The sequence below is a fragment of the Mobula hypostoma genome, chromosome 6 (genome assembly GCF_963921235.1).
Source record: "Mobula hypostoma chromosome 6, sMobHyp1.1, whole genome shotgun sequence".
Taxonomy (NCBI): Eukaryota; Metazoa; Chordata; class Chondrichthyes; order Myliobatiformes; family Myliobatidae; genus Mobula; species Mobula hypostoma.
Window position 1 is genome coordinate 44,711,120 of NC_086102.1, and position 18,519 is coordinate 44,729,638.

The following is an 18,519-nucleotide window of genomic DNA, read 5'->3' on the forward strand; positions in this document are numbered from 1 at the left end:
ACTGGGCCAATGACAAAACTTGCTGACCAAGAACCTGCACTGAGATTACATCTGCTATAATGCATTGCTTAAATTCACAGCTTGAAATGCCATCGAGAAGCAGATGCTACATGGAGGTAAATAGATGTAAGCATTCAATCGGAGAAGAAAATTCCACAGGGAAGCAGTCTTTATCATAAGAACACAAAGATGAAGACGTCATACTGCAATATAATGTCGCTGAATATTATGAAATAGTCTGTTCTACCCAAAGGAAAAATACAATAACGATAGAGCAAGTACAACAATGTTTCAGCAGAATGGGACAAAGCACAAGAGACTAAAAATGTTGGAAACTGGAGCAGAGTCCTGCTGGAGGGTCTTCACCCAAAAATGTTGACCATCCCTCAGGTGCTGCCTGATCTGCTGATTTCAATCAGATCAGGAGGGATGCTCTGTTAGATGCAATTTTGCAGACTGGGCCTATAGGCTCTTGAGTTTAAAATAATGGGAGACAATCTTGTTAAGAAGTATATTCAGGGGTTGTCAGATGACATACAGGGATAATGTTTTCCTTGGGTCTGTTGTCAACAACCAGGAGTCACTGTCACAAAATACAGGCCCTGCCATTCAGGACTGAGAGGGAAAAAAAAACTCTTCACTAGGGTAGTGAATCATTTCAATCCTCTGAGCCTGTGGCAGCTCAGTCAAAAGTCTATTCAAAACCAAAGATCAATAGATTTTTCGACATGGATTAGTGCAGCGAGGAGGCACTGAAGCAAAAGGTTAGCCGTAACGTTATTGAATAGAGGAGCCAGAATGAGGAGCCAAATAACTTCTATTTCTAATTAAATGATTTAAATTCATGAGACCTAATCCATAAATAATTACTGTTAGATCTTTGACTGCATACCTAGATGTCATGGATGTAGATAACAAACATTTTCAAAACCATTTCATTCAAAATGTTCTGTTGCGGTGATTAGAGTAGCTGTTGTGAATTAACAGACATACTGATCACTGTAGGGAAAATATTGTTTTGCCAGGTTAAAGGAAGACTAAAATTTATCCAAGTGTACACAACCACAATAACATTGTGAATTTTGGAACAGATTGGCAAGCCTGAGAGAGCCACACTAATTTTTAAGAGCACTAGTGTGAATTTCAGAACAAGATTTAGAACTGCATTTCTAAAGAAATTCTGACTAACTGCTGGGTCTTTTACCATGTTTCTCTGTCGGTTGTTGTTGTCACACTTGCTAAATTGTTTCCACAATTTTCAGGTTTTATTTGCAATAGCAAATGTTTAATAACGTAGCGCCTGGGATACATGGTCACTGTCACCTATCACATATTTTGTTCTGGGAAGCTCGTTTGAATGAAGTGGGATAATTCAAACGACTGCTGCCAGTGTAACTCCGAGAGCAGAGTGCACAAAATTGAAGACTGGCGATGCAGTGTTAAATGCAATTCTACTTTCTCAGAAACGTGTGAAAGAACACAAGGTACTGCATCACAGAACATTTCCAAAAGTGACGAGGCCTATATTTATATCTCAATTATTTTTGCTGAAACATTACATAAAGTACAATTGTGCCTTGAAGTAGTTCATGCAGTGTAAATACCGAAACATGTAAAGCATTATGCAAATCCAAGCCCGTCTTTCTCTGAATGTTAACAATTACCATGATAAGAAGATTGTACTGTTTTTTTGCAACTGCTCTCTGATTTAGAATCGTTAATTGAACACTTCCAAAAAGGTGCGGCTTTCAGCGTCGTCATTTTCAGGCAAAGCTGAATCTCGGTGTGACATTTGGCCATATGGAAAACAGGATCACCAAATCCACACGGCAAATAAGTTACAACTAGAGAACTCACTACTCACCAAATCGGAGAATCAAATAAAACAAAAGGAATGCTCCAATCTTCACAAATGTCAGTCGGGGCTGCTCCATCGCACTCCGAACTCAGGCGGCTGTCTGACCCGCACTCAGCTGCAAAGGAAGTTTCAGAAACAACTGGCAGACTCTGTTAACCACGAGTATGAGCGGTAGTTCCATGTAAACATTTTAAAACCACCGAGGACCCGCAGTACTGAAATTCACCGAGGAACTCATCAGTTCCTCCAAATATGTTGTGCCCAAGAAATCAGGTACTAAATAAATAAGGGGACCATCCTTGAGGTGTGGTCACACTTGCCCTCCTTAAAACTCAAGCGCTTCTGAAGGCGGGGAGCGGGGGGGGGGGAGGTCACTATCACGGTGGCCGTGGTTCTAATGGGCAGATGTCAAAGGATCTAGATATTTGATAACTTAACAACTGTCTGGTTTGATAGGTTTACGGCGGGGAGTGTAAATCAGTACTAATGTGAGCAATCACCTCCGGTGAGAGATTGAGTAACGTGTGTGGTGGGGGGAGGGAGGGTGATGATTGTGCCAGTGTGTGTGTAAGAGGCGTGAGTGTGCACAGTCGGTGTACGTGAGATGGAGGGGATGTACAGTTTGCTGGAGAAGAGGAAGTGAACAGTGTGTCGAGGTGTTAGTGATCGGAGGGGCGGAGTGAACACTGCGCTTGTGTCGGGGAAGGAACAGGCTATGGGATTGATGAACAGCGTTTTGAGGTGATGGAAACAGAAATACAGACGATTCCCCCCCCCCCTTTCCTCCTGCAGCCCATGTGCAGTAGTGTGCGAAAGTCTTAGGCGCATATAGCCTGGAAGGCAGAAGATTTTTGCACAGTACTGTATTTGTCAACTTGGAACGGTGAGCAAGTTTGTAAACCTGGCGGGAGCAAAGGAGGTTGGGAATGGCGGGGGTGGAGCGCCGTGGGAAGGGTGTGGACAGGTAGCAGAGAAGAAATGCCGGGGGCGGAGGGTAGAGCCAGTGCAGACAATGTCAACAATTGGTTATTGATCATTACAGAATGTCTCTCTAGTGCTTCTGCTCCTTCCCCCTCACTCCCTTCCCCTTTTCCCAAACAGGATTCCCCTCTCCCTGCCCCCTTCCGACTCTCAGTCTATAATAGAGACCCAACTCAGAATCAGTGTTATCGTCACCCTCAGCAGTACAGTGCAATACATAAAATTACTACAGTACTGTACAAAGGTCTTCCGGCATCCTAGCGATAGGTGCACAGTACTGTCAAAAATAATGTTCAATTGGAAAGTACCTGTATTCATGTTACTAATGCAGAAAAGTCATGAATAAGTTTTGAACATGGAAAAAGGTCACAGTCCTTGACAGGGACATGATCAGATAAAGCAAATCCCAAAACTAAAAGCGAGACGTTGGAAGGGTCTTAGGAGGGTGATCTAGGAAGGGAAAAGCAGAACTTGGGGATTAGAGCTCTTACCCGACAGGAAGGAAGAATGTATTTGGGAATGAAAAATGTATAAAATGCTACGAAGGAATACAAACCTCAGGAGGGACTTTGTTGGGCTGGAGGATGCAGTAGAGAGCTGAAAGGGCAATGTAGGTGGAAAGGAAAGTCAAGGATCAAGAGAGTGATGAGCCAGAGAGAAGGCTGGATGCCTGGAATAGAGCAGTGTTCAAAGAGCTGTGTATGGAGGTCTCAGTATTGGAATGGGAGATTTCCAGAGATGCATTGAAGTTACGGGGGAGGAAATCAATTTTCTTAGACGTGAAATGGAAATGGAGGCAACAATTAGCTCTAAAACATTATTCAATCTACGTCTAATTTACATTCACACAATTATCATGGACAGATACAAACTTGCAAGGGTTGTGGGAGAGGCTGAAATTAATGACTTCAGAACTTTGAAATTTAAACCATCCGACAAATTACATCTTCAACAGCTTATCCAAACACAAGTACTGACTTCCATTTATTTCACCCAATCTACCGTCTCCAAAATTAGACTAATTTCTTTTTGCAGTTCTGACGAAAGATTTTTATTTCAGCCTGAAACATTAGCTCTTTTCATTCCATACTTTGTGTGTGATTTACAAGGCAATCTGACTTGTTGAGTGCTTGCTGACACTCAGAGCAGCCTCATTCCCTCACATACCTGATTGTAACTCACTCCCTCATGCATCAGTTAACATCCCAGCCACCCCCAACTCCCCCACTGCCTGTTGTACATGAGCATTATTTACAGGAATCAATGAACCTACCCAGCCGTAAGTCTTTGATATGGGAAGATCCCAGAGACTCCCTGTGTCGGATGTGCAGGCAGACTCCACACGGAGAGAACCCGAGGTCAGAATCCAATCAGGATGCTGAAGTTATGAGTTAGTTGCACCGCATGAAGCACCACTCTGCTGTTACTGCCACCGCTGATGAGTGCTTGCAGTATTTTTATCTTAACGTTTACCCATTTAAGGCAAAATAGATTATTGTTCTGTACAGTGTAGGACTAAAGACTTTCTCTGTCCTCTACATTTAAAGTAGGCCCGTAATATGGTTATCACAAGTTATGCAAGAGTTCTGATAAGGGATTTTTTAATGTAAATGATAATAAACCAGACTTCCCTAATCTGTAGTGAAATGTTTTTACACATGGTTGGAAGATTACAGCAAACATAATGGAACAGCTGACTCTGGAATCTCCTTCTGCAAGCTAAGCTATGTGCAAAACTCATGACCATTTGGCTAACAATCCCAAAAATGATCAGTTCACCTTCTTCCTGACCACAGTAACTTGTGATTGAAATGTAACTTTATGATAAAATCCTATTGCTACAAACAATGGAAACAGCAGCTGTCCCTTTGCATTATGTTACTGTCCCAATCCCCACTCCTGGCTTGAGCAAACAGTACCTTGGTCCTCTTCCCCCATTCCTTTCTGGTACCTTTGCCTGTGTTTGATATGATTTTAATGGGGTACATTTTGAGTAAGGCAATGAAGACTTTAAAATGTATCTATCATCTACTTTCAGTGGTTGAAACCAAACTAAATGCCTGCCGGGCTCGTATGCAGATAACTCCTGTTCATCAGTATTTCCTTTTGTTTGTAAGACAAAGCTCAGACGCACGGGGAGTATTGAAGATATTAGCTCTGTGGATTATCAAAAAAAAACTACAAAAGGTCAGGCACCTGACTCTCCTCGCCCTCACTGTCATGCAGCTGTTCTGCTGTCACAGTCAGTACATGCAAGAACAGCTTTTCTAGCACAATATGGGATGTTGCACTTTTTTGTCAAGCTCCGAATTGTGCCCAGAATTTATTTTTTTAAAACAACAGTCTAAGCTGTAGGCAAACAGTAGCAGCTGTAGGTACAGTCAGCCACCTTCCCTGCAGGTGTTACTGCAGCATCAGAAATTTGTGTGCTGGAAGTGCATCTTTCACTTCCTGTTGAGAGTATTTCAGAATTACAGGACAAAAGCCATCCCCTGATTATCAGTGGCCCACCACAGTATTTTGAAATATGTATTGCGCGCAAGTCACAGCCTCAGCGTGGTTTAGAAGGGCATCTCTGACAAGCTGCTGGACTCCTGGGAGGGAAAGAAAAAGACTTGATGAGGGGCTGTCTGTCACTGCATGTTTTGAGCTGGTTCATGACACAAAGGTGGTTCAAAGGTATTCCCTGACACAACAGCATCTAGTGTGTTGCATGACCTGCTTGATCATGGTCTGTTTCTCCTTTTCCTTCTAGTAAATCAGAAAGAGAGATTCCACAGGAAAACCCAGTGGTGGTTAGGGTGAAGGGCCAGAACAACCAGAACAAATGATGAAAGAATGCAAAAGGTGAAAGCCCAAATATCGGTAAAACAAGGAAGTGGGATTGAAAAATTGAATATGCTTCCTCCCTTGATTGCAATCTTTACATAGTTTAGCTGTCATTGCTTGGCAACCTTAGAAAATTATAAAGGCATGATTACAAAGGCCTACTAACTTAGTCCACCAGCATTACTTAATCATTTTCTGCCATTCACCTTACATACAGTGCTACTGTCACTTTATGTATATATAATCAATCTAAAGTATGTATATAAGCTCGATTGATGTATTTATTTGGGGTGTTTTTTATTATTGTGCTCTTTTTCTTACTTTTTTGTGCAGCATCAGATCTGGAGTGACAATTATTTCAGGCCAAGCGGCATCTGTAGGAAGAGATGCAGTCGACGTTTCAGGCCGAGACCCTTCGTCAGGACAAAGGGTCTCGGCCTGAAACGTCGACTGCACCTCTTCCTACAGATGCTGCTTGGCCTGCTGCGTTCACCAGCAAATTTGATGTGTGTTGCTTGAATTTCCAGCATCTGCAGAATTCCTGTTTTTTGACAATTATTTCATTCTCCTTTGTACTTGAATACTGGAAATGACGTTAAACAATCTTGAATCTTGACTTGCATCTGCATCGTATGTGTTAGAAAATTGTGTGCTGGAGAGTCTTGGCTAGTAATTAATCTTCACATTTGGTTCTCTTTTGTTTAATGCAGGATTTTCCCATGTTGGCAGAAATTAAAGTCGGACAAGAGTTTGGTATAAACATGGATGGAAATACAGTGCGATGGATGTTGTGTCTACTTTTAATTCCCACCACTTGATCATGTTTCAATTCAGATAGGAGCTTATGGAGAGGCTTCCTGAATTTGAAATGCAAGAGAAGATTAATATCTCGGATTGGCTGCTTGTATGTAGTTTTGTTCGCCGAGCCAGGAGGTTGGGTCACAATCGTTTCATCACGAGTCAAGGTGACATCGTTAGTGCACAACTGAGTATTGTTTCTGCGGAGTGCTCGCGTTTATGTTGGTCTGACTCATTGTTCTGATTGGTTGGCTTTTGCACTGGCACCGCTGGGATCCAGCCAACCAGATAGCTGGGTAATCTTAACTAGCCCGTATCCCTGGCTATTGGTCATTGTGAGCTTTGGTTCCTAAGGTGTCCGCAGCTCACCCCTTGGCCCCAATCCCGCAGACGCATAGGTTTGTAAATTGTGTCCAGTTCAATACACTTGTTAATGGAGTCTTCTGTTGAGAACCAAAGTTCTAAGAACTCTCTTGATTTCTTGTCTTGTGCTTCTGCCAGGATTTCTGAAGCTCCAGATGAACTTGTGTCCTTCTTCATCTTCATGTACTGAGATGAGTGAGAGAAGATCGGGATTTTTTACCGCTAGCTGATGTTCATGTAGTCTCGTGGATAGTTTTCTCCCCTTCTGTGCTACATAGTGTTTGGGGCAGTCTCCACATTTGTTTGGTATAGTATGTTTCTTTTCTCCATGTGAGATGGTGAATCTTGAGGTGAGCCTTCTGATGGTCATGTAGAAATGCTGCATAATAAAAGGCCTTCATCCACCAAGCCTCTGCTAACTATTAACCACCCATTTACCCTAATCCTACATGAATTCTAAATTTTTCTTCTCCACACATTTTCATCAACTCCGCCTCAGATTCTGTCACTCAGCTATAACTAGAGCCAATTTGCCATGACCAGTAAATGTATCAGCAAGCATGGCTTTGATATGTGTGAGGAAACTGTGATGACTAGTGGAACCAAGTGAAGTCACACGGAGACCGTGTAAACTTCACACATACAGCACCTAAGGTCAGGATTGAACTTGGATAGTCATACTTTATTGATCCCGGGGAAATTGGTTTTTGTTACAGTTGCACCATAAATAATTAAATAGTAATAAAACCATAAATAATTAAATAGTAATATGTAAATTATGCCAGGAAATAAGTCCAGGACCAGCCTATTGGCTCAGGGTGTCTGACCCTCCAAGGGAGGAGTTGTAAAGTTTGATGGCCACAGGCAGGAATGACTTCCTATGACGCTCTGTATTGCATCTCGGTGGAATGAGTCTCTGGCTGAATGTACTCCTGTGCCCAACCAGTACATTATGTAGTGGATAGGAGACATTGACCAAGATGGTATGCAACTTAGACAGCATCCTCTTTTCAGACACCACCGTGAGAGTCCAGTTCCAGTCCCACGTCATCACTGGCCTTACGAATGAGTTTGTTGATTCTGTTGGTGTCTGTTACCCTCAGCCTGCTGTCCCAGCACACAACAGCAAACATGATAGCACTGGCCACCACAGACTCGTAGAACATCCTCAGCATCGTCCAGCAGATGTTAAAGGACCTCAGTCTCCTCAGGAAATAGAGACGGCTCTGACCCTTCTTGTAGACAGCCTCAGTGTTCTTTGACCAGTCCAGTTAATTATCAATTCATATCCCCAGGTATTTGTAATCCTCCACCATGTCCACACTGACCCCCTGGATCACCACCAAATATCGGAAATCTGAAATGAAAACAATAAATGCTGGAAGAACACAGCAGATCAGGCAACATCTGTGGAACACAAAACTGAGCTAAAGTTTCAGACTGAAGCCCCTTTTCAGAACTGGGGAAGTCAGAAAACAAATTAATGTTAAGTTACAAAGAAAGTGGGGAAACGATGGGTGCGAAAATGTCTCCAGGGTGCTTTCTTTGATCCTTAACCACGGCTTCTCCTCTACCATGTCTGGCATGTCATCCCCTCTATCCACAGCCAAGTTAAAGATTGGAGTTCCCTGATCCTTGCTTTCCACCCACCAGCCCCCGCATTTAGTGGATCATCCATCATAATTTCCACCACTTTCAACAAGGTTCCATAACCATACACATCTGAATTCGATAAGGAGAGGAGACTGCCTGGTCAACTTACCCTTCCTCACCAACCACTGCCCTTCTCGCAACGCTTTCTTGTGCAACCACAGGAGATGAAGTACTTACCCTTCTACCTTTTTCCCTTCCCATTATCCAGAAACCCAAACAGTCTTTCCTGATGAAACAGCAACTCATTTGCACTTCTTCTCAATCTAGTACGTTGCATTCAATGCTTACTTTGGATTTTCGTCTCAATAATGGAAAAATCCAATACAGATTGTGCAATTGATCAGAAAATTATCAGAATACAATCTGCAGAAGCATGACAGTAGTGTAGCAGTTACAATAATGCTATTATGGTAAGATGGTGCTGATAAGTAGTGACTTTGTGTGCAGCTCCAATGGGGAGAGGGAAGGAACGTCGACTCAGACCATGAAGAGGCCTGCGTCGGGCATTTTCATGCCTTACAAGGCGCAGATTGGAAGTTTGTGTGGGGCACCACTCCTCGCACAGATACTCGAGCAATGTGTGGTTAAGAGCCTTGCTCAAGGACACAAACACGCCGCCACAGCTGAGGCTTGAACTAGTGACCTTCAGGTCATTAGACGAACGCCCTAACCACTTGGCCACGTGCCCAACACAAATAGGAATAATCAGATCCTGTTTAGGACTACTAAGCTGAAATCTACAGTCATAGCATGTACTTCATTTTAAGATGTTTAAAAAAATCTATCAATACTCAAAATCAGATTTGGGTTGTGAATGTAGCTTCTCTTTAAGGAAACCAAAGTGGGTACAGCACACTGGTCTACTGGTACGATTGAAATGCAGATGCCTTAGATCCTCACTCCCAACTATCCTACTGGCAAATGTACAGTCTCAGGAATGTAAAACTGAAGACCTCAGAACAAGATTGCTGTACAAGAGGGATATTAGGGACTGCTGTGTACTTTGCTTCATGGAAACTTGGCTATTTCCCCACATTTTGACACAGCACTGCAACCCGATGGTTTCACCATTCTCTGCAAAATACAGGTCAGCTTAGTCTTATAAGGGTAGAGGAAGTGGAGTATACTTCATGATTAACTCATTGTAGTGCACAGACATAGCAGTTCTGTCTCAATCCTGCTCATCTGACCTAGAACATCTAGCAGTCAAATGTTATACTATCTATCTGCTGAGGGAGTTTCCACTATCATCCTGGTAGCAGTGTACAGTCCACCTCAGCCAAAGTTGGGCTGGCACTGGAGGAGCAGGCACAAAACAGTGCACCCTTATGCCTTCATTGTGGGGGATTTGAACTAGTCCAGCTTGAAGAAGTCTCTGAACAACTACCACCAATGAGGAGTCAACACACGACCAATGTTATACCACCATCAAGAAGACTTACCATGCCATCCCATGCCCAGACTTTACAAAATTTGATCATCTGCTGAATTCCTACTCCCAGCATATAGGCAAAGACTAAGGACCGCAACACAGTGGTGAGGGTGACAAAGGTATGGTCAAGGGAGGTGGAGGAGTGCTTATCGGACTGCTTTGAGTTGGTGGACTGGACAATATTCAGGGATTTATTTTCAAATCTGAATAAATACACCATAGTAGTCAACGACTTCATCAATACCTGTATAGATGAGCGTGTGCCTTTCAGAACATACCAGACATACCCAAACCAAAAGCCTTGGATGAACCAGAAGATTCATAGTCTGCTGAGGGCTAGATCTGTGGCATTCAAGTTCAGTGATGCAGAACTATACAAGAAGTCCAGGTACAAGCTATGGAAGGCTATTTTAAGATCAAAAAATCAATTCTGATTCAGGTTAGAGATGGAATTGGATGCATGCCAGCTCTGGCTCTGGCAGAATTTGCAGAGCATTATGTTAGCCAGAAAGAATTGCAGTCTGCAAATTGGTGAATCCGAATGAATCAAGGACAGTGGAAGAAGACAGACCAATTGCCTTTGTTCCTGCTATGTGCTTGGAGATGGAGGCTGCCATTTTGTGGAACTGTTTTACGTCCTCCATTTTGTGTGATGAAATTGCTTGGCTTGATCTGTGTTTTAAAGTAGACACAATGATGCCTCAGGTATCTGCTAAACTAAGGATAATTTCAAAATAAGAAGTTATTTGTGAGGTGTTCTTTGGTTGGATATAACATGCAGGTTTGTCAATGTTGGTCTGTGTGATTAAAGCTGAGAACAAAAATCCATAAATTTCCACTTGTCACTTGCTGGGAAGAAGGCAATAAATGGGTGCTGGCCTAGAGCAGAGCTAATAAAAAGCTGTTAAAATTCAGACGCATGATCTACGGCCAACAGCACTGGAATGCAATATTTGAATTGATAAAAAATGAACATAAAAGCAGCCTCTTCAAGTTTGCTGGCAGAGGTAGCTGTGTAGGAGAACAACCATCGCAGATGTGAGGTGCTCCGTGGACACATGGAAGTTTAAAACGGGACTAGGAGAAACAAGTGGACAGCAGCAGAAATTCCGTTTTAACTGGTGATATATCTTGTTCTGTTCTTTGACTGTTCGTGGAAGGACAGGAAAACTTAGTTGGTGTGCACACAAGATATTTAGTGTATGAATTCACATACTTGTTAGTTTAGACAATAAATGTACTTTATTGGTAAATACAGATCTCTCTGTGCCTCTCTGATCATTATTTCAAGGAGTGATACTTGTAACAGTATTGACAACTCTGGGTCGACTCAAGTTCAAATCTCTCCATCAACAGAAGGCTCGAGTCGGACCACGTGGGTGAGAAACAGGGGCTGGGTAGTTTGTTAGTACAAACGCAGGATGAAGAATTCAGGGAATTCTGCAAGTCTAGAGGACTTGGATTGATCTGAGGGAATTCCTCCGGAAGTACATGTTGGGGAAATGGACACAATATGGGGTGTATGCTGGACACACCAACAGTGAAGGCAGCAAAGCACTTTTTAAAATTGCCAAAGGAAAATTGTCTGACAAGGAATTTAAGCAGCTACTGAAGCTAGTAACAGTGGCCTGCCTCACTGAGGATTTCAAAGGATATTGGCAAAAAGCTGATGCCAATTGAGATAGATTACAACAGGAAATGCCCCAATATCAGCGAGACACTAGGGTAGAGCAGGAGAGATTTGAGAAGGAGGTAAAAACACTCAAAGGAAAAGTTATTGCTTTGCAGGGACAGAGAAGTATAGATTTGGTGCATATGAACCAATTTCAGCCAAAGTGCGAGAAATTGGTTAAATAAACGAGTAAAAGGGAAGAAGAAACTAATTTACCTAAGAGCCAGGTGGAGGAGTTAAAGAAACAGTGTGGTGGTTTAAAAGCAGCTATAAATGTGATACAGAAATCAGTTTCCAAAAAGAGAAATAAGATTAGTGATCATACAAAGTTGCAGGACCAATTTGCTGCACAGAAAGGAATAATATGTGCTTTTGGATCTGAAAGAGGGAAGGAGGATGAATATACAGATATTGATTGGCATGATTTAGCAGATAAGGTGACCAGATCTTGCCATGAAGAGCCTCTATCCCAGGGCAATCAAAAAGAGCCTGTCTCCCCTAGTTACTGTCAGAGAGGGAAGAACCAGGGCCGGAAATTAAAACCAGAATATAACATACACTACACTGTTCGAAGTTCAGTGAGTTAGAGATATGGCTAAGAATATTGGGACATACAGTATATGCCCGGGAATGTCCTCGGGAACTGTTCCAAGGAATTAGTTACCAGAAAGCAATATATAGACTAAAAGGTGCTGAACAAAAAAGATTGAGTATATGTGCTTGCATGCAAACATACGCTGTGCTTTTCCAGAAGCAATATGCTGGGGGAAACAAATGAGGAGTTAAAGAATGCGATACTGACAATTATGGGGAACAACAGTGAGGACCCAAAAGATGAGTTACGTAAATGTTACCAGAAGAAAGGAGAACACACCGGTGCATTTGCATCCCGCCTGTGGATGGTGTTCCAAGGGGTGTATGGATCAATATTAGATCACACTCATATAGAGCCAGAACCCACAAATAGATGGTTAAGAACATTAGTGTCTCATAGCACCGGCAAATCTAAAAAAATGTTGAAGCTGTTTGATCTCAGTGACCCAACACATACTTAGGAAAATGTTTAGAGCATGGGCGAAGGAAGTGCAGGAGCTGGGTTTTACCTTTAGGAATTCTCCAGAAGCAGATAAAATATTTCCCTTTCAAGAAATTACACGGGATATTGGGTAGGGAAAAGTGGGTCAGGACAGAAGGCAGCAGAGAGATTGTAGAAGGGAAGTAACACTGCGCTGGAATGTGCCTTCGCCCAGTCAGAGAAGCTGTTGTCAGGGCAGTCGGCGCTCAGGTCCGCTGTTTCAGATGTGCTCATAGGGGTCATGAAACCAAGAAATATGCAGTGGACAGTTCATTAAATTTAAATCCTAACAAAATCAGAGATGGAGTTTCAAAAGGGTCAGAATATGTTAGAGTTTTGGTTAATGTGGGGATTTCATGCTTTAAACTTGTTAAATGTCATTTAGTTGTGCATGATGAATAACTTTCAACATTTATTTGTTTTAAAGTTTTAGAGTAATGCATTTCCTCAATGTTATTGGATTGTTACTGAATATTTTGGAAATGTTTTAAACTTCAGGAACAAGAGATTTTCTGGAATGGTTTAAAGTGTAAATAGCTTGTGTGTTTTAATTGTGTAAAATGTGGCCACATGTGAGTTCACTTGAAAGTGTGTGTGAGTGAGAGAGTGAGAGAGAGAGAGAGAGAGAGAGAGAGAGAGACACAGACAGACAGACAGACAGACAGACAGACAGACAGACCTTGGTTCTTTGCAAAATGTATAAACGTTTTTCATGGTGGGAATTAACTGTTCTAAATTTTGCATTTATTTGCAGAAGATTTTGAAGGAAGAACAGAGCAAGCATGGAGTTTTGTGTTTTGTCTTGTTTGTGTTTCTTTGTTTTCTGTGGAATTGATTTGAGGAGAACACAGACTCCACACTGGCCTTGTGTAATCTGGGTTGGGAATGAAATTTGTTCATCTCTATTCCAGATATGACATGCCCACATTTCAAAGGGAAATGGGCACTCATGGAAATTACACATTGGTAGACAGTTAAATTTTGCATTTGACTTTAACATTTTGAGAAGATTTGAATATTTGGGGAGCAATTCTAAAGGTTGCTTTTACTAACAAAACTGCTTCTTTTTATAGAATACAAAATACGTTGCTCCAGACTTTTGACATATTGATTTTGAGTTTGAGATCCCTTGGAAAAATAGGTTTGAAGCAAACAGTGTTTTGTTATGTAAAGTGCAGATGTAAGTTTAATTTAAATATTGGACTGGTCCAAACAACATTTCAACATTTCACCTACTACTGGATTGTCATGGTCCGGTCTGTGAAGTCCGCATTCCGGTTCATGGTCCGGTCCGTGGACTCAGGACTCTGGGTCTTCCAGCTGTCCCTTGTTTGAATTAATCATAGGCACCTGATTCCCATCTTTGGACTTGCAATATAAGTAGCCTTGGGAGTGAGTGTGGGCTGCTGGTTTGTCTTGTCAGTCCCCCTTGGAGCAACCTGCTGATGGAAGGCTAGTGAAACCATTTGTGATCTCTAGGCCTGGTTACGGGACCACTGCTTCATGGAGCCTTGTTGCCACTTGTTGGAGTGGTCCTTGTGGTATGGATTTGGTTGTTTCCTGGGCCAGCTGAGTGGCTGCCAGCCACTCCAAGCTAGGTAGGGATCTGGCTGTTTCCATAGCCAGCTGAGGTTTCTGGCCAAACTGAGACTCAGAGCTTCCCCGGAGCAGAGATGGCACTGACTGTTGTTCTTTGGTGTTTGTCTCTCCTTGTCCTTGCCTCTGTGGGGTAAGCCAGGCTGTTTTGCTGTTGCCATGTAGGGGGATCTGTCTTGTCTTGTCCTCGCCTCTGTGGGGTAAGCCAGGCTGTTTTTCTATTGCCCTGCGGGGGGATCTGCCTTGTCTTGTCCTCGCCTCTGTGGGGTGAGCCAGGCCATTTTGCCCTTGCCCTGTGGGGGGACCTGTCTTGTCTTGTCCTTGCCTCTGTTGGGTAAGTCCAATTGTCCTGCTGTTACCTGATGGAGAGACCTGTCCCACCTTGGTGTGGAGATGAAGTTGAATCCTGGCTTGTCGAAGGATAAGTCCCGGCTCTATGTTGATGTTCATTTCCTAATCTGTCTCTCAGCTCCAGTCTCTGAGTTATCAGCCTCTGCATTTCAAGACGAAGACCCCAAGCCTCAAGAATACCACATCCAAGCTCCAAGAACCCTAGCCTCGACGATCCCGCAGCCAAGCTCCAAGAACCCTAGCCTCGACGATCCCGCAGCCAAGCTCCAAGAACCCTAGCCTCGACGATCCCGCAGCCAAGCTCCAAGAACCCTAGCCTCGACGATCCCGCAGCCAAGCTCCAAGAACCCTAGCCTCGACGATCCCGCAGCCAAGCTCCAAGAACCCTAGCCTCGAGCCATGTCATGTCTTTGCCTGGTTCTGGAGTCCGAGCCTGAGGCAAGATCCAGGTTCGGGGTCCATGTCCAGTCTCAGGCTCGGAGTCGAAGCCTTGCCTCCTAGTCCATGGTTTCTAGTCCTGGTCCCGCTTTCCCTAGCCCAAGTTTGCATTCTTGTCCCTGCTCCTGGTCTGAATCCTGTCATGTCCCTACTCTAGTCAAGTCCTGTTCCTTGTACTTCAGTGTCTGTGTCTTGCATTTGGGTCCATTCCCAGCACCCCATTGTGACATGGATTTTGAAATTAAAATGTCTTGGGTGCACTGCAGGGATAAGATGTTGCTATAAAGGGTATCAAAGTTTCTATCTTCCTTGTAGATAATCTTTATTGTACTGGCGAACTGCATGGGTGTCAGGATATGATAGCAAATGATCCCAAGGGACCATTTGTATCAAAATAATAAGGGGGAGGTGGAAGGAGATTAGAAAGCAATACGCAAGCAAAAACAAAGGGAGAACACAAAGGAAAAGCTCTGTTTTAAAATTTTTGTAGGTGGCTCCTCATCAGTACAGGTGGGTGAGAGGAGAACTAGGCACAGTACATGGTATGTGTAGAGGATGAAGATAGCCGGGAAAGGCATAGTATAGCCTCAAAGTTACCCAACACCATGAGTACACAGGCAGCAGAAGTGGCAGCTGTGGTATGTGGTAAGCAAACAAGAATGATTTCTGCTCAGATCTGTCATACACTCTGATAGTATGTAATTTGTAAGAGTCTGAAAGAACTTCTACATATGTGGGAAGCAAAAGGTTTGTTTCAGCTGATAAGAAATAGTCCTTCCCATCTGCTGATCTGTTGCAGTATATGTTTGAAGAAGCAAAGGGGAAAGAATTTGGAGCCATAAAGGTGAAAGCCCAATGTAAATTATGCTCTGAGGGGAATAAAAAGGCTGAATTAGTGAAGCAAGGTGCTTTATATGGGCAGGATTGGCAACTGCAGATTGGGGAGGCGGGAAGGTAGAAGGAGCAATAGGTTAAAGTTATGGATTTAACTGAGGAGCAGAAGGAAGATATAGAATTAAAAGAAAATGTAAATAAAGGAGCTCTCCAACATTCCAGACCAGTGGAAGGTAGCTGGAATTACAGTGGAGTCTAAATATAGTGAGACTGAGTGTAACACAAAGGGGTAGGACCAGTAATAGAAGATACAGGGAAACCTGTCAATTTGGCACCTGGGTACCAGCAAGTGCAGGTAATTTTTAATCTAACTGGAATAATGGTGCTTGTCGACAATGAGACAGTCATTTACTCATTTTCCTGGGAGAAATGAGTTTAAGTCGGTCAAAAATAGAAAGAGATGACTAATGGAATTAGTGGAAGTATGCATCAAGGTTTGCATTGGTCAATACCTTAGATATAGGAGAGTTGGGAAACCAGATGTAGTCCCTTCAGCAGAAAATGCAGGATATTACTGGAGAAAATTACTCCGATCAGATACAGACTACTCAGATTGGTCGCAGTGCATCACAGGTAATTCTGGATTCAGTTACATTTCTAAAGCCCCTTCAGGATACTATGAACTTGATAATTGACCACATAGATCTCGTATCTAAGGGAATGCATAAACTGAGATCTGTGCTACATATGCTAGTTGGTTGCTTGCCATGGCTGGTACAAATTTATTACAATGTGATGCACATCGAGTGTCAAATTGGATATCAGAAGAGCAACGAAAACAAGGAGTTGTGGAAAAGTGCCCTTGTGTCATATTAAAAGTCTTACACTAACCAACGGAGAATTGGATAGTGATGATGATGGTAAAGGAAGGTTCTATGTTGGTATTGTATCCCATATTCCCCGACATGGAAATACTTTAACCTACTTTTTGAAAAGACTTCACAATGGGTAAACGCAAAATAATCTGCAGATGCTGGGGTCAAAGCAACACTCACAACACGCTGGAGGAACTCAGCAGGTCGGACAGCATCCGTGGAAATGATGAGTCAACGTTTCGGACCGGAACCCTTCGTCAGGACGGTAGGGGGAAGGGGCAGAGGCCCTATAAAGAAGGTGGGGGGAGGATGGGAAGGAGAAGGCTGGTAGGTTCCAGGTGAAAAACCAGTAAGGGGAAAGATAAAGGGGTGGGCGAGGGGAAGCAGGGTGGTGATAGGCAGGAACGGTGAAGAAAGAATGGGGGAAAACACAATGGGTAGTAGAAGGAGGTGGGACCATGAGGGAGGTGGTAGGCATCTGGAGGAGGGGGCAGAGTGACATGGGGATAGGGGAAGGGAGGGGGAGGGAATTACCGGAGGTTGGAGAATTCTATGTTCATACCAAGGGGCTGGAGACTATGTAGATGGTATGAGGTGTTGCTCCTCCAACCTGAGTTTAGCCTCATCATGGCAGTAGAGGAGGCCATGTATGGACATATCTGAATGGGAGTGGGTAGCAGAGTCAAAGTGGGTGGCTACTGGGAGATCCTGTCTCTTTTGGTGGACAGAGTGGAGGTGCTCGACGAAGTGGTCCCCCAATCTGCGTCGGGTTTCACCGATGTAAAGGAGGCCGCACCGGGAGCACCGGATGCAATAGATGACCCCAACAGACTCACAAGTGAAGTGTTGCCTCACTTGGAAGTACTGTTTGGGGCCCTGAATGGTGGCAAGAGAGGAGGTGTAGGGACAGGTGTGGCACTTGCGCTTACAGGGATAAGTGCCGGGTGGGAGATCCGTGGGGAGGGACGTGTGGACCAGGGAGTCGCGGAGGGACCGATCCCTGCGGAAGGCGGAGAGGGGTGGAGGGGGAAAGATGTGCTTAGTGGTGGGGTCCTGTTGAAGGTGGCGGAACTCTGCAACTTCTGCCACCTTCAACAGGACCCCACCACTAAGCACATCTTTCCCCCTCCACCCCTCTCTGCCTTCCACAGGGATCGGTCCCTCCGCGACTCCCTGGTCCACACGTCCCTCCCCACGGATCTCCCACCCGGCACTTATCCCTGTAAGCGCAAGTGCCACACCTGTCCCTACACCTCCTCTCGCCACCATTCAGGGCCCCAAACAGTCCTTCCAAGTGAGGCAACACTTCACTTGTGAGTCTGTTGGGGTCACCTATTGCATCCGATGCTCCCGGTGCAGCCTCCTCTACATCGGTGAAACCCGACACAGATTGGGGGACCGCTTCGTCAAGCACCTCCACTCTGTCCACCAAAAGAGACAGGATCTCCCAGTAGCCACCCACTTCAACTCTGCTTCCCACTCCCATTCAGATATGTCCATACATGGCCTCCTCTACTACCATGATAAGGCTAAACTCAGGTTGGAGGAACAACACCTCATACCATCTACGTAGTCTCCAGCCCCTTGGTATGAACATAGAATTCTCCAACTTCCGGTAATTCCCTCCCCCTCCCTTCTCCTATCCCTATGTCACTCTGCTCCCTCCCCCAGCTGCCTACCACCTCCCTCATGGTCCCGCCTCCTTCTACTACCCATTGTGTTTTCCCCTATTCTTTCTTCACCTTTCCTGCCTATCACCTCCCT

The 18,519-nt window shown here is 44.0% G+C and overlaps 1 protein-coding gene and 1 long non-coding RNA gene across 2 annotated transcripts in view; one reads left to right on the forward strand and one right to left on the reverse strand.

Annotated features, from left to right (window-relative positions):
- Window positions 1-4,344, reverse strand: part of LOC134347998 (immunoglobulin superfamily member 3-like) — a 59,289-nt gene extending 54,945 nt beyond the window's left edge. The window contains exons 1-2 of the mRNA XM_063050730.1: window positions 4,113-4,344; window positions 1,865-1,973 (exon numbers count right to left, since the gene is read on the reverse strand). Coding sequence (XP_062906800.1) covers window positions 1,865-1,934 — 70 coding nt within the window. The 5' untranslated portion in view covers window positions 1,935-1,973; window positions 4,113-4,344. The remainder of the gene's footprint in view (window positions 1-1,864; window positions 1,974-4,112) is intronic.
- Window positions 1,931-11,091, forward strand: LOC134347999 (uncharacterized). Its single transcript, XR_010018315.1, has 3 exons — window positions 1,931-2,741; window positions 5,595-5,686; window positions 6,379-11,091. It is a non-coding gene; the product is annotated as an uncharacterized LOC134347999 (long non-coding RNA).
- Window positions 11,092-18,519: the final 7,428 nt, after the last annotated feature.